General features: G+C 43.0%; 1 protein-coding gene across 1 annotated transcript in view; it reads left to right on the top strand.

The window, feature by feature from the left end:
• SIAH3 (siah E3 ubiquitin protein ligase family member 3) overlaps positions 1–22,304 on the top strand; it is a 40,223-nt gene extending 17,919 nt beyond the window's left edge. The window contains exon 2 of the mRNA XM_079307303.1: positions 21,495–22,304. Coding sequence (XP_079163429.1) covers positions 21,495–22,088 — 594 coding nt within the window. The 3' untranslated portion in view covers positions 22,089–22,304. The remainder of the gene's footprint in view (positions 1–21,494) is intronic.
• Positions 22,305–22,999: the final 695 nt, after the last annotated feature.

The following is a 22,999-nucleotide window of genomic DNA, read 5'->3' as shown; positions in this document are numbered from 1 at the left end:
TGCAAGGCTTGTACTTTTCTCCTGTCTTTTTCTTGCTGTTAGTATAGCCAAGTGGTGTGCTGTTAATAGACATGCATCAAACTGCCTGAGACAGCATGTTCAGCACTGAGAAAAGGAAATAATCATTTCAGGGCCACTGCTAAGAAAACCCGTCGAAGTGTCTTGGGGCAGAGTGAATATCTAGTACTTGGGGATTAATTATCTGGAATTTAATGAGGCCAAAAGCTAGGTAGCAATTAAATGTCTGTAGATGGAGAGAGTAGTTTCATAAAAGACTTCAGTGTTGAGGCTGTCTTAAAAAGATTTTGCTCCCCCATCTCAGGTTGTTACCAGCATTACTGGCTTTAGGGATGTGCTGTGAACCAGACTGCTGAAGGGATCTGCATTGCAAACTCTTTTGGGGAATTATATGTGAGGTGTGACATTTCAAAATAAGACTTGGGTTTCTGCCAAATTGGAGTAAAGGAGATGTGTGGGGTGTGTGTGTGTCTGTGTGTGTGTGTCTGTGTGTGTGTATATCTGTGTGTGCATGTGCAGCACATATGCCCTTACACACATCAACATAAATGTGTTGCAGGAGTGATGATTTCACAGTACCAACATCTAAGACTGGTGGGTTATATATAAATAAAAGAGGGATGGGAAGTAACTTCTTTCCTGAAATTAAATACAAATTACTTCTTCAGCTGTTTAGGATTAGCTCTTGCCCAGAAATTTCACCTTGGGTAATGTAGCTGCTGGGGTGGTGCAAAGGGAACCAGGCAGTGAGCTGATTGTTCAGGTGTGTGGATGAACAGGAGTTTTATTTTCATATGTACATATGTGCATAAAAGGGGTGTTTTTTAACAGTAAATTATACTCTGAAAAGTCAACAGGAAGTCCTATTTTATTTCTAATTTATGATCATACCCCTGTACTCAGCACTTGTGAGGCCAAACCTCAAATTCAGTGTTCAGTTCTGGGCCCCTCACTATAAGAGGAACATTGAGGGGATGGAGTGTGTCCAGGGAAGGGTGATGGAGTGGGGAAGGGTCTGGAGCACAAGGCTTATGAGCAGTGTCTGAGGGAGCTGGGGATGTTCAGCCTGGAGAAAAGGAGCTCAGGGGGCACCTTATTGCTCTCTACAAGTGCCTGAGAGGAGGGAGTAGCCAGGTGGAGTCAGTCTCTTCTTCCAGGTAGCAGAGACAGAACAAGAAAAAATAGCTTCAAGTCATGTCAGGGTTTAGATTGGATAGCAGGAAGAATTTCTGCTATCCTAAAAAGGCAGTCAAGCATTGGAACAGGCTGCCCAGGGAAGTGGCTGGGTCACCATCTCTGGAGGTGTTTAAAAGAGATGTAGATGTGGTGTTTAGGGACGTGTTCTTGTGGTGGTCTTGGCAACAATGGGTTAACAGTTGCACTGGATTTTAGAAGCCTTTTCCAATTTAAACAATCCTGTGATTCTAAGAAATATATGAACAGTTCTCATCTACTCTTTCTATGAAAAACATGTTAGACAGTAAGACTTCTGAGCACTGTAGGACCTGCCATACAGGTGTCTATGTGACGTTAGCCAAAATCCAGTCCTATTCTCTGTGTCTTCCAGCCCAGTTTTTCTGCAGAGTTCATGTTTCCCTCTGAGTACAATAACAATATCACTTCAGTTATTGCTGTTGTAGCAAGCAGATCAGACATGCTCCCTGGCATCTCCATACAACATATTAATTCTGATTATGTAAAATATTACAACAATTATCGCATCAAACAAGATGCAGACAACATGATTAAAGCAGTGTGGCATGACACATAAAATATGAAATTAGAGATACATTACTTGACTAGGTATTATATTAGTTTGCATATGGGACCTAGGAAAGTATTTGCAGCATCAAAGATCATTTTATTTTTAAAATCAAGAATCAGAATATAGCTACTCTGGGCTTGAGCAGGGCCCTTTCTTGCCACTTATAAAAAGACTGATGGTTTCCTTACAGCCATGAACCAGCTCTCCATCACATATTTTGTTTTTTAAAGCTGTAATGAGATCACACATAGCTCAGCTTTCCTTAACTCTCCGTGGGCTTGTATCAACGCAGATGTTCATTAAGAAGAGATAATGGTTTAAAAGCTCTAATTTTGTTACACTCTCTGCCATCTAAACTGATCCTAATGTGATTAGGAAAGTCCTTTCTTACTTAGGCAGGGTCAATTTGTCTCCAAGGAGGTAGGGAAAGGAGACATTGAGGGTGCCAGTGCTGGCTCCGTGCTCAGAAATGTTATTGTGGCGGCAAGCAGACTTGTTAATGCCGTGTCCTTCATCACATCCTAAGGCAGGGGAGGCCAACCCACTCCAGTCTTTCCTTATTTATCTGCATTTATCTGGAAGCAGTGGGCTGCCACATCTCCACAAGTGCACTTTATACTACAAGAGGCTCCCAAGCCTGGTCACTGAAGGCTGCACCCATCACATCTGATTTATTACAGCTTCACCTCACTGCTGTGGAGGACCACAGAAACCCAGTGAACTGAGAGCAAGCTGCAGAAGTGTTGGCACAACAGGTTGCCAGAGCTCCTAAACATTTGTGTCACACAGAACCAGACAAGAAGTTAAAGCAGTCACAAGGAAGTTTAGCATTAGGTCAGAAAACACCAGGGTGCTCCCACACCGTGAGGAGCATGTGAGAAATAATAGCAACCAAAAAAAGGAGAAAATTGTAAAGGTGTGTGGGTGCACCATTGGCCTGGGCCAAGGTTTGGCTCAAATACAGGGAATATCATGGGCAGCAAGGTGCAGGCTGGAGGGTCATTGTGGGCTGTGGGGTCACCAGAGTTTCAGAGCCACAGAGGGGGGAGGGAGCAGCAGCGGGGAGGGCAGAGCTGTAGGATGAAGCCCATCAGGGGAGATACACGTGATATAAGTGATGCTGAACGTGCCTGTGGTCAGGCCACATCTGCTCTGGTTTGGGACAGCCTCACATCAGGGATGTCTACGGAAAGGTTAAAGAGCTGATCACTCTCTCCTGCTGCATTCACCTACAGCAAGTCTGGGTGGAGAGACACACCACTAAGCTTTCATATGGCCACTCTTAACTGGCCCTGAGGAGCAAATTGATACTTCCCTTCTCTATAGTTCCTCATCAGATGTCACAAACAAACTAATTTTCAAAAGATGGTGTTACTCCACTCCTACTGCAGGTGCTCCACCTCAGGCTTTCTTTGCCCTTTGTGGTAAATTAACCCTGTCCAGCAACTAAGTACCTGCAATCTGCTTGCTCACTTCTCACCAGAAGAATGGGGGAAAGAAACAGTGTGAGAAAAACTCAGATCTTAAGATAAAGATAAACTAATAAGAGAAAAAAGAGAGGAAACAAAGAACATGTGATGCAAATACAATCATTTGCCACCTCCCACGAGCAGACCAGTGTCCAAGCAAAGTCTGCTTTGGAAAGAACACCCTCTGCCAACTTATTGAAGAATATGACATTCCAGAATATACTTTTGATCAGTTGGGGTTATCTGTCCTGCCTGTGTCCCTTCCAAAGTTCTCGACCGACCCAAATAAACTTGTTGGGGGGAACCAGAGTGATAAACAGAAACCTTGATGTTCTACAAGAACTTCTCAGCAATAATTAAAGTGCTTGTGTTTGACCAACAATTTGATTTGTGTTCAAATCACAGATTTTTTGGTCACAAATCAAAAGTCCAGCACCATAAGGGCCTCTGTGAAGAAAGTTAATTCCATCCAAGTTGGACCCAGTAGTCCTTATTTGATTTCATATCTTCAGTGAGTCCTTTCTTCTTGCACATTGCTCTTTTCTGGTGCCAAATGTAAAGGAATGCCTGATTAAATGGAGAGCCCCATTTTACCCAGTGGAGGGGAATAGGCATGCCTAGAACAGATGTAAAAGCAGACCACAAGGTCAGTCCAGGCTATTTACTCTGACTTTTGGGAGATGCTGTATTGAGCAAGGTAATGAGCAGGTGTCTGTGACACTCAGATGTTAGGTAAGTTGACTCAAACTTCTTGTCTTTGAACCCTTTCAGTGATCTCAAAACTTTGAGACACAGAACACAAAACTTTAACCAGATTTCTCTTTTTGACATCATAGGGACCCTGCCCCAGTAGACTGTTACTTTTCACTTACCAGAATGGTTCACATCTTCAAAGGTTGTTTTGCTGTGGCTCTTACTAAAATCTGAATTGTTGCCCTTAAGAAGAGTCCACACCATGATCTACTACATACATCACTTTCCAATTGAGTACAGGTGAAATACAATTTTGGCTGTGTTTTGTACCCGTATGCCTTTGTGGTAAACACCAACAAGTAACAATGAAAGTGTTTCATTCTCATTAGCTGGAGAGATTACAACAATTCAGAGGGAGAACAAGAACAAAGAAAGTTGATTTCCTTCTATTGCTCATGCTGGCTTTATGTACTACTTAAGTGAGCACACAGTAACTCTCCTTTTCTAGGTCACTTTGTTCAGGCACCTTTTGCTATGCACAAAGAGATTCTGTAAGCAGAATATCCACAACTTTGAAGTATAACACAGTTATTTATTGGTTGAAACAGACAAGGGATATCTGGGATTTGATGTGTTGCCAAACTAAGCATTAGAATGCTCAGTGCCTCCATCAGATACCTGAAGAGTCCTTCCTGGGTGTCAGCCACCAGGCCAGGAGCATTTGGACTTGTGGCATGTTCTCAGTGCTGCTGAGTTTCCACTTTCCAAATCTCTTTGTGGCCATCTGAGATTTTATCTCTTTCCAAGCTGGTGTTTTATTTTTGAATCCTGTAGTTGCTGCCTATCTACCTGTCCCTATAGAGCAGAGTCATTCTCTGTAGTCAATACATTGAGATACCCCAGGTTTTCAGTGGTACCCCAGTAAATAGGGAGTGGATAAGTTCCTGTGAGGGATGCTGGCTTAGCCAGTGTGGGAGAAAATTGTGCTGTTTCCTTCACCTGTTCATGAACATGACCTGCTGGGGACTCAGGGCAGGATCCAGCTCCTAAAATACAATTAGATGCTATTTGCTCCCTGACTCCAAAAGACTCACCTGATCACTTAGAGTCAATAAGAGTCCCTGTACACCAAAGCTGCCACTGAAAATGTGTAAATGTTCCCAGTGTGCCTCTTTGCCCAGGGCTGATGTCCTCAGACCATCTTTCTCAGCTCTGCATCTCCCACTTTTATCTCCCTGGGTGCAAAATCAGATAGTCTCATGCTCCCCAATGGACTAGATCCTGTATTTAGTTTGTGGGTGTACCCAACACAGACTGGCAAGCTGGAGGACAGGAAAAGACACAGCTCCCTAGCAGCAGCTTTCAGTCTATGTTTCATTTATTGTTTACAGAGCAACTTTACAAGTAAGAAGCCTCTCCCAAAGGGAGGGAGCTGCAATCTGCTACAATTCCCACAGGAGTGCCCTAGTGGTGGAACAGATTGAAACAGGGATCACCTTCCACTCTTCCTGTTGAAGAAAGGTCATCATGCAGGCAAAAACACAAGCATCTTGGGATAGAAATAATATTCAATACCTATGTCTCTTGTGGAAACAGTGAACCACAGCCTTGTTTTTCTCTCTCCTGTGAAACACAATCCACAGAAACTAGGGCTCACTCCTAAATTTATCTTTCTTCACGTCAGCACACAAACTGTGAAAGCCCCTCTTGCCCCCATCATCCTGCTCCTAGCAGCTCAGCTCTGTGGGATGGCTGCAGTGGAGCTGCCTTTGCTCTGTTCAGCTAAGAATTTGGGTTTACAGTGGTTCACCCTTTCTGTACAGTGCTTTTTCAAGCTACCTGTTATGCTCAGTGCTGGAGAAAAAAGCAATAGCATAAATAATGAGGGTGGCACAACAGTAAAGCAGCCAAGTGAGAAATGTACCACTCCAGCACAAACAAAACTCATTCTGGCCACTCAGCACTTCCCCCTGGAGCTGCAGCTCTGCTGCCAGCCATGTCTACAAAACTTTGAGGTGCCTCCACTGAATTAGGCTGTCACCTGCCCACAGCTGAGCATCTTCCACTGAATGTGACCCCTCACCAGGTGTCTGTAGTTGTGTGGAAGAAATTCAGATATATAAGGAGAAGCCAAGTTTACTTGAGACACCCTTGCTCCAGAGTGCCTGTATCAGGAAACAAATGACATGGAAGGAAATAATGCACTCCTATGACTAGGGTATACACTTAGAATTAATTCTCTGTAACTGAAACTGATTGCTCACATAAATTTCACTCTGCTTTTAAGCTAGGACATAACCTCTGCTTAATTGATATTCGTGCCTGAAGACGAAGAAATCAATTTGGCATGTCTAAGGAGACTTTATGTTTTTTGCATAGAATGTCTTTCCCTGGTAAAGGAGTTTGTCTTTTTATAGGCTTGGGTTTGTGAAACAGAAGATAAACCTTTAATAGCTACATGCATAGATGTAGCCTTTCTTGGTAGATTTGGAAACCAAAACACCTTCTGGATGCATCCTTTCCATTGTCAAATGCCTGCACATATATAAACTTGCAGTTAGTTCCCATTCTTTCCTCGCTGTCTTGCTATCCTAGGGTAAGATGTCCCTTTGTAATTGCTTATCACTGCACACAGTCAAGTCCTACAGAGGCACCTGCTGAAATGGGAGTATGATACATCATCTTGTTTTATTGTTCTTTAACCACTGCTCACCCAATAACATCCTCAAATTCAGGTGAAAGTAGGAAAACTCATTTTAACATCAAGCCTGCAGTGTGGGAACATCAGAATTAAAAACTACCATGTGTGAGAAAGCTTATCCCCATTTCTGACTGACTGGAGTTGGGCTGTGGTTAGCAATGCATGCTCACAAGCATGCCCTTCCTCACAGCTCTGAATCAAGCAAGTGGAAGAGCAAGGAGTCTGTGCTGGATTTGGAAATGAGCTTGTACAGCAGCTTTGGTGCATGGTTATCATGCCTTGTTACACACACTGCCTCATGTCCTACAATTTATGTGCTAAGTATTTCTACTACAGCAACCACATTGATTTCAAGGGCAGTTTGCAAAATGGTGTGACTCTGCAGCTGACAGGGAAGGTAAAACCTGAATGCCCTCTTCTAGACACAGAAGGGCTGCAGTACGGCTGAGGAGTTGAAATCAGTCCAAAAGCTGCTGACAAAATGTGCACTTGAAGGAAGAGAGGCTTTTTACATAGCGCCTTATGAAAACAAACACGTACCTGACACACAACTGCATCTTGACATAAGATGCCAAAAGAAAAAGCCCTTCAGAGGAGAGTGCTTATTATTTTCACTTTCAAATGACCAAGTGTTTAGGAAAGGTGTCAGAAGGAGTCCCTGAAGGCTGTCAGTCTCTGTGCAGCCATTAACCTTCAATGGTTTGGGAAGCAGGACACGAACTCCCCTGATGGGGATTTTTACCTCTTGCCTGCACGGGCTGAGCCACCTCTGGCTGTGGGAAATTCAGATGTGGCTCTGTCTCTCAAACCACAACAGGCCAAGGTCACAACACCAACTTGCAATTATCCATGCAATGTGATGGGCAGCATTTTCCCTGTATTTGGCACATACCAGAGAGCTTAATTGCCTTGGAGAGATCAGGAATTCTATCCATTCTATCCACAATGGAGAGGCCACTCAGTGTGAGAGTAAATTAAACCACATGGACAAAAGAATTTCCACTTGATCTCAGGGCCAGGAAATGACCCCTGATTTGTTTTATTCACCTATATAAAAGTAGCCTCTGCTGATAAATTAGGGATGAGCCAGTGTGGGGCCAGATAGATGGATTAGGAAGAGGAAAACTCAAAGGGCTTGAAGGTTATCAGGGAACTCAAAGGATTGAGCAAAGTGGGATTCATCTCACCTTCATGTAAGAACTGAAAACCTGATATCTGCATCTGAGCTTAGTCACCCTCAGCTCCTCTTACAGGCAGTGGAGAGAAATGGCCAAGTGAAACCATAATCAGGGCAATGCCAGACCAAACTGGGAGGTAAGTTTAGCTATAATTCTGCCACTCTATGGCTACAGATTATTTAGCTCAATCTTGATGCTATTTTATGCAGTCTTTTCTAAATTTCCACCTGCATGCCTTTAACTGCAGTCGCCTCTCCATGGTCAGTAGCAAGGAACTCCAGCAAAAGGGCATTTGCAAGTCAATTTAGGTTGATATCACTGTCACTGATGTTCATTTTCACGTGACTATTAAGAAGGAGTTGTAGATTACCTTGCTCCCTACTTTAATGCAAAGAATTCTTCTTAACACTCTTTTTAACCTCAGTTTCTCATCCTGAAACATTCACTCTTGTCTTCTGCCAGTATCACCCTAATGTCCACCACCTGGAATTGTGACTATTTCTCCCCTCTGCTGTTCTCATACTGTCCTTTTTACTTCACTGCCTGAGTTACAGAACATGAAAAATAGTAGCCAGCCATCACTGTCACATGGGCTTGGCACCTTTCTAAGTACAAAGGAAATTAAATATTGAGCAGTAATAAGTGAAAATGAAACATGGATCAGTGTGGCAGATCATGAGAATGATGAGGGGCCTTGAGTTACAAGGGTTTTTTCCTTAAACCATTCTAATTTCACAAGACCATCTATGTACTCTGTACCCAGGGGCACTACTAGGTCCACAGCATTTAACACAGCACAGAGTCTTCTCCACAGTCTATTAATTTGGATGATCTCTGGCTGGTTCAAGCCACAGCTGTTGCAGACTGTACAACTCTGCTGCTGCTGATTGCCATTCTGGTAGAAGGAAGAAAGCAGCATGGGCCTGCTCCTCCATTTACTTAATGTATCCTCACTAGCATTGCCCTGTAATATATCTGTTAGCAATCAATACTTGATATAATTTTAGCAAATGGTGCTGGAGCAAGCCCAAAAGCTAAAGCAGATCTTCATGTAAAACAGACAGCAGAAATATATGGGGAGAAAGCTCATGTGGAAGGCAAAGTAGATATGGTATTTTCTGTGTCTGCAGATTTACTCTGTGACAGAGTGTGGACAGACCTCTAGGAGTGAAAGACAGTGGGATGGTTTTCCATCTTAGGACTGGAACAAGAAAGAAAAATAAGTCAACTAAAGAGTAACTATTAGTTGATTAAGTGGCAGGCAATTAGCAGAATTTTCTTTCCTTCAGTACATGAGAAAGGCCAGGACACTGTGTCATGCAATTGGAAAAGGCTGGAGAGTCAGGATAGGTCTCAGGGAAGACAGCAATGTTGCTGGATCAGGAAAGGCTGACCCAGGCAGCTGGAGCACAGGCTCAGCCCAGGATTGGTGCTGTGGTGCTGAGCCACTGGAGTGTGGTGGCCCCACAATCTGTCTAGGGGCAGGAGGGGCTGAGAAGAAGACAAATGTGTTTCTTGAGTTTGAAACTGCAGAATTCTAGAGTCTAATTTTGCTTTCACATAGGTCAAAGTCAGATTAACCATGACATTGTTCAGTATTTCCCCTAAAACTTGGAAGCTCTTGATTTCCCTGCACTGAGGATGCTTTTGAAGGAGACTGGCTTTGTTACTTGACAGCAGAGACTGGTCTTCAATCAATGTCAGACTAAGAACACAGGAATCTGTCATGATGGCTTCTGTTGGGAACAAACTGTCCTGTGCACTTATGTCCTTTTGATTCCAAACCTCTTTGGTGGGCAGTGTAGCTGCAGTCAATGACATAGGGAAAAGAGCCAAGCAAGTACAGGGCTAACTGCTCCATTGTCTCTATGAACTCCAGCATGTGGCAGCTGGATTCCACTTCCAGGTAGCAGTGGGAGAAAGCCTGTGCAAGTGGGAAGTCCTACCAGGCTCAATAAATTTGGACACACAGCTCAAGGTCCTGATGTCACTGAGCTTTTCCCACATATAATTCTAGAAAGAGCCTCTGGTAAAGGCAGTGTTCATCTCATTATCAATTCAATTTTTGTCACAGCCCTGCTAGGCTTTTAATTTCTTGTGTTAAAACAACAAATGAGATGACCCAACTGCAATCTCTAATAGGTATCATGGGTCAGTAATCATTCATTTGTTATAATGCCTCTCACCCGAAGGACAGAGATGAAAATTTGTCCTCCTAATGGCAAGAGCTGTAAATTAGTTTTATTTCACTGTTAAATCTAGATGCCTGAAAATTAGGATGACCAGCCCTTAGATGGGAAGAAAATGTGTCAGCTCAAGGGATTTTCTGCATTAGGCAAATAGGCAGCTCATAATCACCCATTAAACAGTCACAGTGGCTGTGTCCTGGCACCCTTGCTACTCTGAGTCTGAGTGACTCTGCTGATACACTGAATGTGGTGAAACTCTGCAAGTCTGATGCCTACTTCTGGGCCAATGACCCCAGCTCCTCTTTTAGCTTAGGAACAGAAGTGAACACCTCCTGCAGGTGCTCATGGTAGTTTCATCTTTCGTGAAGATGGAAATGTTCAATATAGGGATGACAAGTTCCTCTGTGAAGGTACATCTTATCTCTGTTATTAGGGGAGCTTCAGATGTGCAGGTGAGATTTGAACATGTTGATCATATACATTTAGATGAGACAAATACTGCCCAAAATTTAGCCATTTCTTTGTCACAGGTGTTTCTTCAGCTGAATATTGTTATCTTTATCCTCGAAGTCTTTGCAAAAAAACCTGTGGGTCTAAAAGATGTTATTCTGAATTAGCATGGGCTCACTGTGGATTTGGAAATTACAGGGTAAGCCATCACTGCACATTTATAGGGTGCAAAAGAGGGAAATGAAGGGGTTTAAAAACAGATGGAAGCTCTGTTGACAGGGGCATGAAGGTGCCTAACAGCCTTCACTGAGCAAGAAGCTGTTGGTGAAGTTGTAGAAACACTTGAGTGATTCCTCCTGGGAGTGTGGGTGTCCCTCTAGCACTCACTTCACACATTATTCATGCTTTTGGCAGGATAGACTGCACAAAACACCACACAGCCATTCCTGCTTGTTCTGCCTGGTCCCAGTGGCCTGAGGGCAACCTCAGAGGGCAGTGAGGCTGTTGCCCTCTCTCGAATGGGACTGGTACGCAGCACTGCACTGTGAGAGGTGGGGAGCAGATGTTCCCTCCATCCCATCCTGAGAAACCAGACTTCCTCTGTGCAGCCCTTTGGGGAGAAGGAGAGAAGTTTGTCCTGGAAAAGAAAGGCTGAAACACCCTCGATGTGATTAAATCAGTGGTTTGTCATCTTGTTCAATCATGTGTCACACAGAAAGCTCTCTAAAAAGCTCTCTACAAAAAGCTGAAAATAAATTTTAAAAATCTACCCCACTGTCAAATACTCAAAACCTGTAAGTGTATCAGAATAGTTGTAAAATTATTCACTTTTGTGACGTGCAAGTTACAGAGTATTGTACAGCCAGACAAGTTTATAAGAACATGTATTAAGCTGCCAGCATGGGGGGGGACCTGTCTCAAGTTAAAACATAAAACCTTGCCACAAGACAAGTGAGGGTGTGACGAGGGACATTAAAGAGTGAGAATGGCTTTGAATAAGAAATGCCCCCTTTTCCTGGTGCTTCTCTTGCACCAAAATAAGAAATTGTAGAATGGAGAACCAGGGAGACCAGAGCTCCTAGAAAGAGCCTGTGGTGCTGCAGCCAGAGCTGCATAGTCTATGCTAATGCATTTCTGACTTTAAAAATAACTAGACTCTAGGGACTGCAGCACTGCTGGGTAATGGGTCTCTCATCCCTGATTGTGCCTGTTTTCCCCATGAATAACCTCGTTGTTCCCTGGTGATATCCAAGCAGTCAGCCTCACCTCTGTGCCTGGCAAAATCATGGAGCAGATCCTCCTGGAAGATGTCAAAACATGTGGAAGACAGGGATGTGATTAGAGGCTGCCTACAAGGCTTCAACAAAGACAAATCATGCCTGACTATTTTAGGATCTTTCTTCAATGGAGTGACTGCATCAGCAGACAAGGGAAGAGCTGCCATCTACTTCACCTTCTGTAAGAGTTCTGGTACAATCCCCTCAATATCCTTCCCTCTGAGTTGGAGACAGGTATGGGTTTGATGGATGCACTGTGAGATGGATAAGGAACTGTTGCATGGCAGCATCCAAAGTGGAACAGCCAATGGCTCAATATCCAAGTGGAAACCAGTAATGACTGGTGTGTCCCACTGGGTCCCATACTGGGACCAATACTATTTAATATCTTCACCAGTGGCATAGGCAGTGGGATCAGTGCACCCTCAGCAGGTTTGCAGATGACAACAAGCTGAGTGCTGCAGTTAATTCACCTGGGAGAAGGGATGTTATCCAAAGGGACCTTGACAGGCTTGAGGAGCAGGGCCTTGTGAATCTCATGAAGTTCAAGGCCCTGTACCTGGGTCAGCTCAATCCCGGGTATCAATACAGACTGAGTGATGGATAGGTTGGAACAGCACTGTGGGAAAGGGCTTGGGGGTACCTGTCCACACAAAATCAGGTATGACTCACAGTATACACTTGCAGTTCAGAAAGCTGACCATATCCTGGTCTGTATAAACATAAAAGTGACCAACATGTCAGAACAGGTGATTCTGCCTGTCCACTCCACTCCTGTGGGACCCTACCTGGAATAGGAATCCTGCATCCAGCTCTAGGAGTTCCCAGCACTAGAAGAATGTGAACCTGTTAGAGCAGACCCAAAGAAGGGCCATGAAGGTGATCAGAGGACCTCATTGTCCTATGAAGACAGGCTGAAAGAGGTGGGTTGGAGAACAGAATGCTCCAAGGAGATATGATTGCAGCTTTCCAGGTTATAAACGGGGCTGATAAAAGAGATGGAGAGACATTTTTAACCAGGGCCTGTAGTAACAGGATAAGAAGTTTTAAACAGTTTGAAACTGAAGGAGGGCAAGTTTAGATTAGCCATAATGAAAAAAAATCTTTACTGTGAGGATAGTGAGACAGGGAAGCAGGCTGCCCAGAGAAGCTGTGAATGCAGCATCCCTGGAATTACTGATGGCCAGTTTGGATGGGACTTTGAGAAACTTAGTCTAGTGAGATGTCACTGTCCATTTGGCACTAGATGATCTTCAAAGGTCCCTTCTACCCCAAACCTTCTGTGACTTGGTGGTCCTACACTTGCTCTTGCTGCTGGCACATGAGGTCAGAAGGCAGGTGCCAGCAGGCTAGGGAATGCAGAGCTGCAGGAGGCACAGCTTGGAGACTGACTGACTCAGCCTCTCCTGGAGAGGATAGACAGTGGGTTACTGTAAGCAGCAATGTTAACTTAGAAGATTGTTGTAGACTTTGGTTTTCATTTTTTGTTGGCTTTTTTTAAACAAAATCTTTTAAATTTTCAGTCTATTAATATCAATGGAACATTGTCTTCTCTGGCTAAACTGAACCTCCCATTCTATTATTTCTTTATACCTGCATCCTCCCCATGTGAAGAAAACTTCTAGAAGAACTATTATTTGAGAATTTGAGGGGGAGGATGAAGAAGGAACAGGCTATGATTTGCACAAAATTAAAAGAATATTTGAGACACAAGACAAATGTTCCCAGAGAAATGCCCCCTTCCTTACTACAAAGAATGTGTCAATGAAGCATTTGCATAGATTACACAAACTAAATTAAATTTGCTGTTTGTTCTTCATGCCCAAAGCTAACAGCTCACACGGATTTTCTGGGTTGTTTTGTGGGGTTTTTTTTCCCTTTCTTAAGCTCAAGACACACGTTCATTCACTGTGACCAGTCTGGACAGAATTAGCTGCACATTGCCCTGTGACTGCTGTCAGAGCAAAGTGACATAGACCACAGAGCAAATCCTTGGCCAGGAGGGGTGCATAGATGGGATTGCAGATGCTGGTCCCACAAAGAGAGGCTGTGGGCTTGCTCAATAACCACCACCTCATCCCTTCTCTCCTTCCAGCAAACCAGTAATGTTTGTGTCATCCTTTGGCACTCCTGGGGTGCATCTCTGAAAGAGCAGTTAATGGATTTACATGTCATATAATTGTGATAGCTGGAGATTGTCTGATGGAAGGGGAGAAATTCAATTGTCTCAGGGTGGATTTGGTCTAATTATCTCAGATGACACCAGCAAATCTGCTTCTCTTGGAGACACGCTGTTACTGTAGTAACTTGTAAATGAATATCAAATGATGAGTTATTTAGAGGCAGTCTGAACTGCTAAGTTTATGAGCACAGTGGGCAATCATTCCTTCTTCCTTCTTTTTTTTTAAATTCTTTTCCATATTAATTTCTTTTTCAGTGTGAATGTAAACCACAAAATCAACAGGTCAGATACAGGGCTCTTGTGAACCCTGCCTTCCCTATCAGACAGAGCAGATGCAGCTTGGAAGTGCTTTATCACTTTGCTTTTAATTAAAGCCTATAATGGCTTTGCATTTTGTGAACAGGCTTTATCCAAAATACAAAGTGGATAAAGGATGAAGCAAATCTTCAGATAACTCTGCATTTTTGATTATCTCTATTGTACATATGCAGGCTGCTCCCTCCCTCACCCAGAGCCAGGATCAGCAGCGTCTCACGAGCAAGCTGCTGATAAACAATGGTTGCACCCTGCCCTTGTGGAGAAAGAGCTGACAGGGTGTGCCTGATACTTGCCTTGTGTGGCCAAAGGGGGTGGCATTTAGAGGCATCACCCTTGCTTAAATCACATGAAAAAACCTTCTAGTCCAAAGAGAATGCAGCAGAGAGAATACAAGTTGTTGCAAATCAGCTCTCAAGGGCATGTCCCACCCTCCAGCCTAGCTTTTTATTTTGACTAGCAAATAACTGCCAGACACTCCACATGAATTACCTGCACACAGTTTTGCTTGTGTCTAATCGGTGCATTTTATTTCTCAAAGAGAGCACAGAAAGTGATCTCGGATGAGATCCATCAAACACAGCAGCTAAAATAGGATTGTTTTCCTGGGTGTCCATGACCCTGCTGCTGCTTTGGCTGTGGGTCAGCAAGGTGTTGCATCTCCCTTCAGTTTGAAACATGGGAAGTTTTGGTGTCCATCTGGGCTTGAAAGGGTTCATCAAACTTATGTGTGAAGTAGGAGAGCTGGAGAGTATGACCTTGCTCCATTCTACCAGTGTCAACATGGGTGTCTCTCAGAAAGCATCTGTGGACTGAAATGTCTTAGTGTGGATCCTGTTTATATTTCATTATAATTGTTTTCAATATATTGAAGAAGGTTGAGTTTCTTGAAGTTTTTTGGTTGCACTTCAAGAGTGCAAGACAGTTAATGTTGAAAAAAAAAGATTTTTGAAAAGAAGGCAATGGGATTCCCTTTGAGAATAACATCTCTCTTTTCACCTGGGATACATTTAAAATAATGAATCATAGATTTGCTAGATCTACCACAAAACCAATAGTTTTTTTCCAAAATGCCTCTATATATATGTGGATTCATCGAAAATTCGGGGTCATGTGATAGAAGTGTGTGGTACAGTGTGGACATGTACTAAAGCTGCATTTCCTCTGCATAGTCAGAGGTGTGTAATTACCATGAGGACAGACATTAACACATTTGTGTGCTGTGTCACCGAGTCACGCCTGATTATGTTACAAAGTGAGATTAGTAAAATGAGCTTGAAGTTGTCCTCTCACTGCCATTTGATAGTAAGGAAAACAAATCCTTACACTGCCAAAGATGCAACTAATATTCAGTGCTTAAGAAATTCAATTGATGCATTCATAATGAACAGGATTTTGTGTAATTAAAATTTTAAATAAATCCCCAACATGAGCCCAGGCTTGGATTTCTTAATTTCAGATATGAAAGTACAGCTTTTGACAAAATGGGTTGAGGGGGTTGGGTTTTTTTCTTCTCTTTTCTTTCATCTGAAAGACTTAAAAAAAATCTCATTAGCATATTAAAAAAGAGCAGAAGATAAATTAAATGAAGATCAGGATTAAAAGACTCACTACTTTCTTCATGTCACCTTTATCATTCTTTTGAGCTTCTGTCCCTGTGAGGTGGGTGTGAGTAATGTGGAGGTGGGTGTTAGTGGGTGGCAAAGCTTTTGTGAGGCAGAAAGAAGCTGAGGATTAGAAAATTATTGCAGGCAGTTTCCATACAGATGAGAAGAAGCAGTCAGACCCTGAGAGGCCAAGAAAGAGGACGAAGACAGTAAGAAAACTGAAAAAAATTGCACATTTCACTGGCAAAGAAAATCCCAATTTGTTTCAGTAGAAACCCTAAAAGTTGCCATGGTTGCTGAAAGTTGCTGAAAACCTTGGAAGTTGCTCCCTCAAAGCAATAATCCATAATCCAGCCAGGAGAGCTGTGAATGAAGAGAAAAGAGTCTGGGTACATGGAAGGAGTAGTTTTCTGTTGGGAGCAGGATTAGTTTGCAATGTCTCAAGGTGTGCTGATGTTGGACTGGGGCAGAGAGGGAGCATTGTCTTCTGGTTTGGGCTGGCTGGCTTGTCTGGTGGCTTTGTTTTCATCTTTGCAGTCCTCAGTGTGGCCCTGCTCAGAAGCCCCACCATAGTGGCCTTCAGACCCACCACTGATTGCCCCAAGCAAAGAGCCCAGAGAATGGGTGAATTGATGAGTGTTTGCAAAGTGCCGCCACTGGAGGAAATGCAGTTGCACGGGTGTGAAGTGTCTGGAAAAGGATGAGTATTTGCAGCAGCTGCTGTCCTGTCAGAAACACTTACTTACTGGGCAGTGAACTAGCCCCTGTCCTGCCTCCTTGGGATGTCCTCTGCACACATTGGCACTGTTCAAGGGATGAGAAAGACTGATTTTTGCACACTGTGTGCATTGCAGTAAGTAAAAGTATGAATGAAGTATCCAGGTTGCCAGTATAACACTGAGTAAAGTGTTGAAAGGTAACATTTAACCTTTACTCTGAATACCTGAGCAGTGTTTATTCTACTATGTTGTGGTGCTACTCACCCTTCTTATATTCCAGGTCATCAGTGTCCTGGCCCTCTCCCATGGGATAGGAACACTACTTTCAACTCCCCCACACCCTGTGGGGTTTATCTTGAGCAAATTCACCATTTTTGAGTCAGAACTTCAATGGCAGGCTATTCAGCTGCTCAGGACAGCCCCTGCCCTTGCTCTGCCTGCTGAAGCTGTGCCAATGTGCAGCAGAGAAGACTTGAGGGATGGTGATGTATGCAGTGCCTGCACCCCACAGGGCCATGAGCTCAGCCAGCAGAGGTGCAGTGTGGGCTGCTGCTTCTGTTTCCACTGTTTGCACCACAACTGATCTAAAGACTCCACTATTTCAAATACAGAAGGTCCCTCAGAGCATGAGGAGCAATAGCAAAGCCCATTCTCCTGTGTGGGTGTCTCAGCTTTGCAGCTGCAGACTCAGGGATGTGTTGTGTATTCTTTACCTCTTGGAGGTCTTTAACTCTTGGATCTATCCTTCATTTTTCTCCTGAATTTTCTATCAAGTCATTGGAGTTGTACTGATGGTAGGGAGCCATAGATTTACACCCTCATGTGAACAGGCATCCATTTCTCTCTCCATGGGCTGCTTTGTCTCCAGCACAGCAGGAGAAGCCCATAGTGATACAGCTCTTTCCTGACTAAAATAGGGTTGTCTTTCTGTTTCTTGTCTAGAAACCAGTAAAACCTCTCTGGTTCTGTGCTGAGGATGAATTTGGTCCTGTCTGCATGTAGAGAGGGAGTCCAAGGGGATGTTCCTTCAGCACTACTTGGAATTATGTGAATTGTACTCCAGGGCTCCTCATGGGCTGTAAAAGAAGCTGGCAGTCTTCAGAGTTAGGGACCTACCCCTCAGACATCAAAGGCAGAACAAATGTGTCACATCAAAAGCAATTTGCTGCATTTTTAGCAGAAAACCTGTGTCCCAGTCCAAATCTAGTCATAGTTTGGTTGGGGTTTTTTTTTCCATAAGAAAAGCACTGCGTGTTTATAAATTGCTCTTTGCCAAATTACTTGTTCTTGAAAAGAAGTGCTCTGTAACAAGGTGCATCATTAAAAAGAAATTTTTCTCTGAGCAGCAGAATCTGGTTTCCTGTGGTGTGGTGCCTTCATGGTTGGGATTATGTTGCATCTAATGAGGAGCACTCTGGCTGAAGCCTTTTCTCCTGTTCATAAAGACACTGTCTCATGTGAGTTCTCTGGTGTCTGTAATCCATTTGGGATCAAACTGCCATTGTTTAGGTTCTGTCTATCTGTCAATGCAGTACTGCCCACATGGCCAGCTGTTCCTCCCTGGAGACATGAAAGGGTCATGCTGCTCTACCCTGATGCCTCTTCTCTCAGAAATGCTGGAAAATTAAAGCATTTGAGAATTCCATCCCACAGTTAAATTTGACTGAAACTGGCCAACAGGCTAAAAGATAATTGAGAATAATAGTGGGCTGATACAACAATATAATAAACCTAATTTTATTAGGTAATTGGGCAACAAATGGTAGAAGGTAAATACTGGAGCAGATTAAATGTGGGAAAAAGTGTTCATAAATATTTATTCAAGCATTTAAATACACTCAAGGTGACCATTTTTTGCCTGTTCTGCATTTCAATTTTAGCATTTCAATTCACAGCCATATGAATAACCAACAAGAGCACAAACACCCTGATAGTTACATTCATACCTCAAAAGTAAATGTAAAATAATATTTTTCTCTGAGACTTTTTAAAAAAAAAGTGACAGGGAATTATTAAAATATTATTATATTCTTGCAAAATGCTCAAAATTTGGAAATTTGAAACAGGAATGCTAGACTATTCAGAAGCCAGATTTTGAAGATAGTTGTAACCAAGTCAAAGAATAAAAATAGATCACATGGTTTATGGTTTGTGCTGAGTTTCCAGAATTTTCAATAAACCTGAAATGACTAAAGTTAGACCATAAATCCTTTGCTGAAGTGATTAATAGAAATATTTCAGAAATGTGAGTTGTGAAAAGGAATACATAATTACGCACACACACAAAAATTCACAAGTTTAGAAAATAAGAAAGATATATTGTATAGGTTGCTCGTTGTAATTTATTTTTCCAATTCCTCAGCCATAGAAACATGTTATCATAAAATGATTTTTGAAGATATTTGTATTTTCTTACCTTGAATGCAGTTTAGATGGATGAGCTACCATTGTTCTCCATGTTTCTTGCATTAGGAGAATGCATTTCTAAATTCAATTTCATCCTCAGTGGAAATGGTTTCTCTGACTCTGGTAATCTTTGGAGAAGAATTATACACAGTCTATAAAGCTTCAAATTTCAAAACCTAATTTTGAATGTTAGTCAGGAGGTTAATTTAAGATTCATCTTCCAAAAGGGGAGTTAAATAAAACTGATAGAAGGCTGGAACTTGTCGAGTGGTTGAGAGGTTTATCAGCATGTGAGTACGAGTTCATTAGTTTTAATTAGTATAATCACTAATGTTGCATTAACAGTTTGGTGAGAGAAAATAATTGCTCACACCCACTGTATTAGATTGGGAGATTAGAATTCATTTTATGAGGCAATTAGCATTTCAGGGATTTTTTTTAAAGGCTTTTACGATCTGCCGTTGCAATACCCTTCTTCACCAAAAAGAGTTTAAATTAACCATAACTTTCATCCTAATGGGATGCAAAAATTAATGTAGAATTAAGTGTGAACCAGTAATCCCACTGTGATAAGCAGGCAGCTAAAGCCACAAACCTTGATTAGTTCATAATAACCTGTTTTATTTCCCAGACAATGGTAGGCATTTATCTGTCCTCAATTCATTATCTTCTTGGAAAGTTTATATTCTTGAATTTTATACTGCAAAACAAATAAAATATGATGAAGGGAAAAATAGAACAGTACTACTGAAGTAATAATTGTCAAAAGAAAAAGCTGCCAGTTTCAATAGTAAAGCTTAACATGTCAATTATTCTTCATATCAAATGCCAGAGGAAGAAGAAAGAGCTCCCTTTGACATTCAGTGCCTTGGGAAGATCTATGAATTTCCCAGCAACAGCAATCACAACCCTGCTCTATCCATCACAACCTTTGGCAGCTACTGACACAATGAGAACAGATGGAATTGTCATCCTGCTTGGCAAGGAAGCCCTGGTCATCTGAGACTTAGGACAGTTTACCCAAGAGATTGCTTTCCATAACATCCTGTAAAGAAATGTGCAGGCTCTGGTGGGAAAATGTGCTTCCAGGAAGGCTGTAGTGAAAGCTGTCATGGTATCCATAACAAGACAAGACAATGCACCCTTTGCAGCAAATCTACCACCCATTATATGGGATTATGCTTGTCCCTGGATTAAAAAATATCTCTGCTCAAAAACCCCAAATCTGCTAGGAGTTGGATGTAGCATGGAGGAGAACAACTGTTAAATGTTAAAACAATAATGTAGTTAATGCTATTTTGGGTACATATATTAAAATAAGGGGATGTGGGATGATATTTAGGGAATTACATTAATCTTCCTAGGACATTTGTAAAGCAAAATGTACATATTAGGTAGATACTGCTATAAGGGACATTAATAGATGTAAGACATGTACCTTTATAAGAGGAATTCAGAGAAAAAATGTTTAAACAGCCAAAATTTAGGCACAACTAGGCAGGCTGGATCTCAGTCTCCCTGGCATCAGCTGGTGTCACTTTTGGAAGCCAAATTACTCCAGCTAAGATCTGAGTCCTGCACTCTCAGGACTGCCTCACTCTACAGGCTGCAGAGGCAGTCCCAGGTAACCAGGTTTCTGTCTTGGGTGGGTGAAGTAAATGCTTAAAATTGGGTAAGATGAATCATGACCAGCATGCCTGTGCCTTAGGGTTTGTCTATGCACACATTTACTGTGGAGAGACATTACTCTTCCTGAATAACATTACATGTGAATACACTTTTGGCTGAGTAAGTCTTATTTCTCTCCAACAATATCCACTTGAGAGAGGTAGAGCAGTTTGCTTTTCAGTCCTCACATAGAATTCTTCTGCAAGAGCTGCTGCCTTTTTAGTGAGCTGCTCTACCTTAATCCAAATTTACTTTAGTATCAAAATGCCCTAAATCTGCCATCCAATCACCTTTGAGAGCAGTTTAAGATTTATGGTGGTGAGGGCATCAATTAGGCACAAATACATTGACCAAAAAAATAGTGATGGTATCATATACAATAAAAACTGACATTTATTTCACAAATTATGGGTGCAATAAAGCCTGTTGTTTCAGGAAAAATGCCTGTATTTGCCCGTATGTTTCATTAAAGAATAATAATGCCATACATATTTCATTCCCTTTTTCTGAGCAGCAAGAGTCTTAACTATATAAAATGCCCCATGCTGTCCTTGTTTTGTTGGGTTGTTTTTTCCTTTTAATCAGATTTTCCCCCCTGAACTAATGAAATTGCTCTTTAAACACATACATCATTTTCATTTGAAGTGACTTACCATGACTCAGTTTGTCTGCTTTGGAGAGCGAGGCAGCTGCCATCTCCTTGCGCAGTGCAGATCCAGGTCATGCCTGTGATCCCCGTGTGCCGGGTCGTGGTTCTGCTTTAGGTGGAGAGTGGGTGCCTGTGGGGTGTGCACCTGCAGTGTAATTTCACATGTAATTTCACGTGTAATTTCACGTGTACTTTCTCTCTCCCCTAGTATGCGCCGGCCCGCTGTGCAGCCGCCCAGGCCTCCGCGGAGCAAGGCCTCCTCCCTCCCTGCCACCACCACGAGGCCGTGCACGACCCCCAGCTGGTCCCCTGCGCGTGCCCGCTCTTCTCCTGCCCCTGGGAAGGGCACCTGGAGGTGGTGGTGTCCCACCTGAGGCAGACACACCGCATCAGCATCCTGCAGGGCGCCGAGATCGTCTTCCTGGCCACGGACATGCACCTGCCCGCGCCCACGGACTGGATCATCATGCACTCCTGCCTCGGCCACCAGTTCCTGCTGGTGCTCAGGAAGCAGGAGAAGTACGAGGGCCACCCGCAGTTCTTTGCCACCATGATGCTGATCGGCACGCCCAGCCAAGCCAACAACTTCACCTACCGCCTGGAGCTCAACAGGAACCAGCGGCGCCTCAAGTGGGAGGCCACGCCCAGGTCGGTTCTGGAGTGTGTGGACTCTGTCATTTCCGACGGGGACTGCCTCGTGCTGAACACTTCCCTGGCTCAGCTCTTCTCTGACAACGGAAGCCTAGCCATAGGAATCGCCATAACCACCAGCAAAGTTCACAGCGCCGAAGCTGAAATGTGAGGGGGAGGAGGAACAACAACAACTGCAATGGTGCTCTAGCTGCCTTCTGAGAGCCAGAACTCACTGACTTTTTTTTCTGGGTAGGGGGGTGGGTCTCAGGTCTTTTATGGTATTTAGTACTGGTCCACAGTGGGCATTATGTAAACATGCCGTGGTTACGGTCCCTGTGTCATGTATTTACCGTTTTGCTAATACAATTTTGTGAGAAATTTTAAAGAGGCTAATCAATTTATTGTTGCCCACCAGCAGTGCTGGAAACAACACTTGTTAATGAAAAGTGCACCCAGGGTGACTGGCAGAAACCTTTGGTCTGACCATGCTATGCAAATACATTTCCTTCATTGCCTGCCTAATGGACCAGAGGCTGTGCCTGATGAAAGGTGAAGTATTCCACTATGGGACAAGAACACCCAGGTTTCCATATTAGCAATAGTGATTTAACTCCTATATTTTGGGCACAGCCAAGCCCTGTGAGAGCTGGCAGTTTCAGAGCTCCCTTCAGCTTCTGAGGAAACAATTTTCTCACCCAAACAATGAAAGCTTAGAAGAAAAAGTCACCCCCTCTGCTGATCCAAGGGCTGAGAAGCCTCATCTTGCATTAAATTGGGAATGACAGCTAGTGGGTGACCACTGTGAGCATGGTTAAATCTCACTCTTATATCATAAACAGCAGGGAGAGGTTGTTAGATGGTTTGGCCATAGGATGGATATAACCATACTCAACCATTGGGGCATTCATCTTTTTAGCTGCTGTTTCCTTAAGCATTCAAAAAGAGATTTTCAGAAAATAAAGCAAAAGATGGGTACTAATTTGGGTACTGAATCTTGCTCCTGAATTCTTTGCCAGTTAGACCCTCAGTTTGTGCTGCTAAATAGTGATTTACAGCAATATAGATTGGACACCTGTTTGC

This window comes from Erithacus rubecula, assembly GCF_903797595.1.
Source record: "Erithacus rubecula genome assembly, chromosome: 1".
In the NCBI taxonomy this organism is placed as follows: domain Eukaryota; kingdom Metazoa; phylum Chordata; class Aves; order Passeriformes; family Muscicapidae; genus Erithacus; species Erithacus rubecula.
This window is presented reverse-complemented; position numbering and strand designations above follow the sequence as displayed.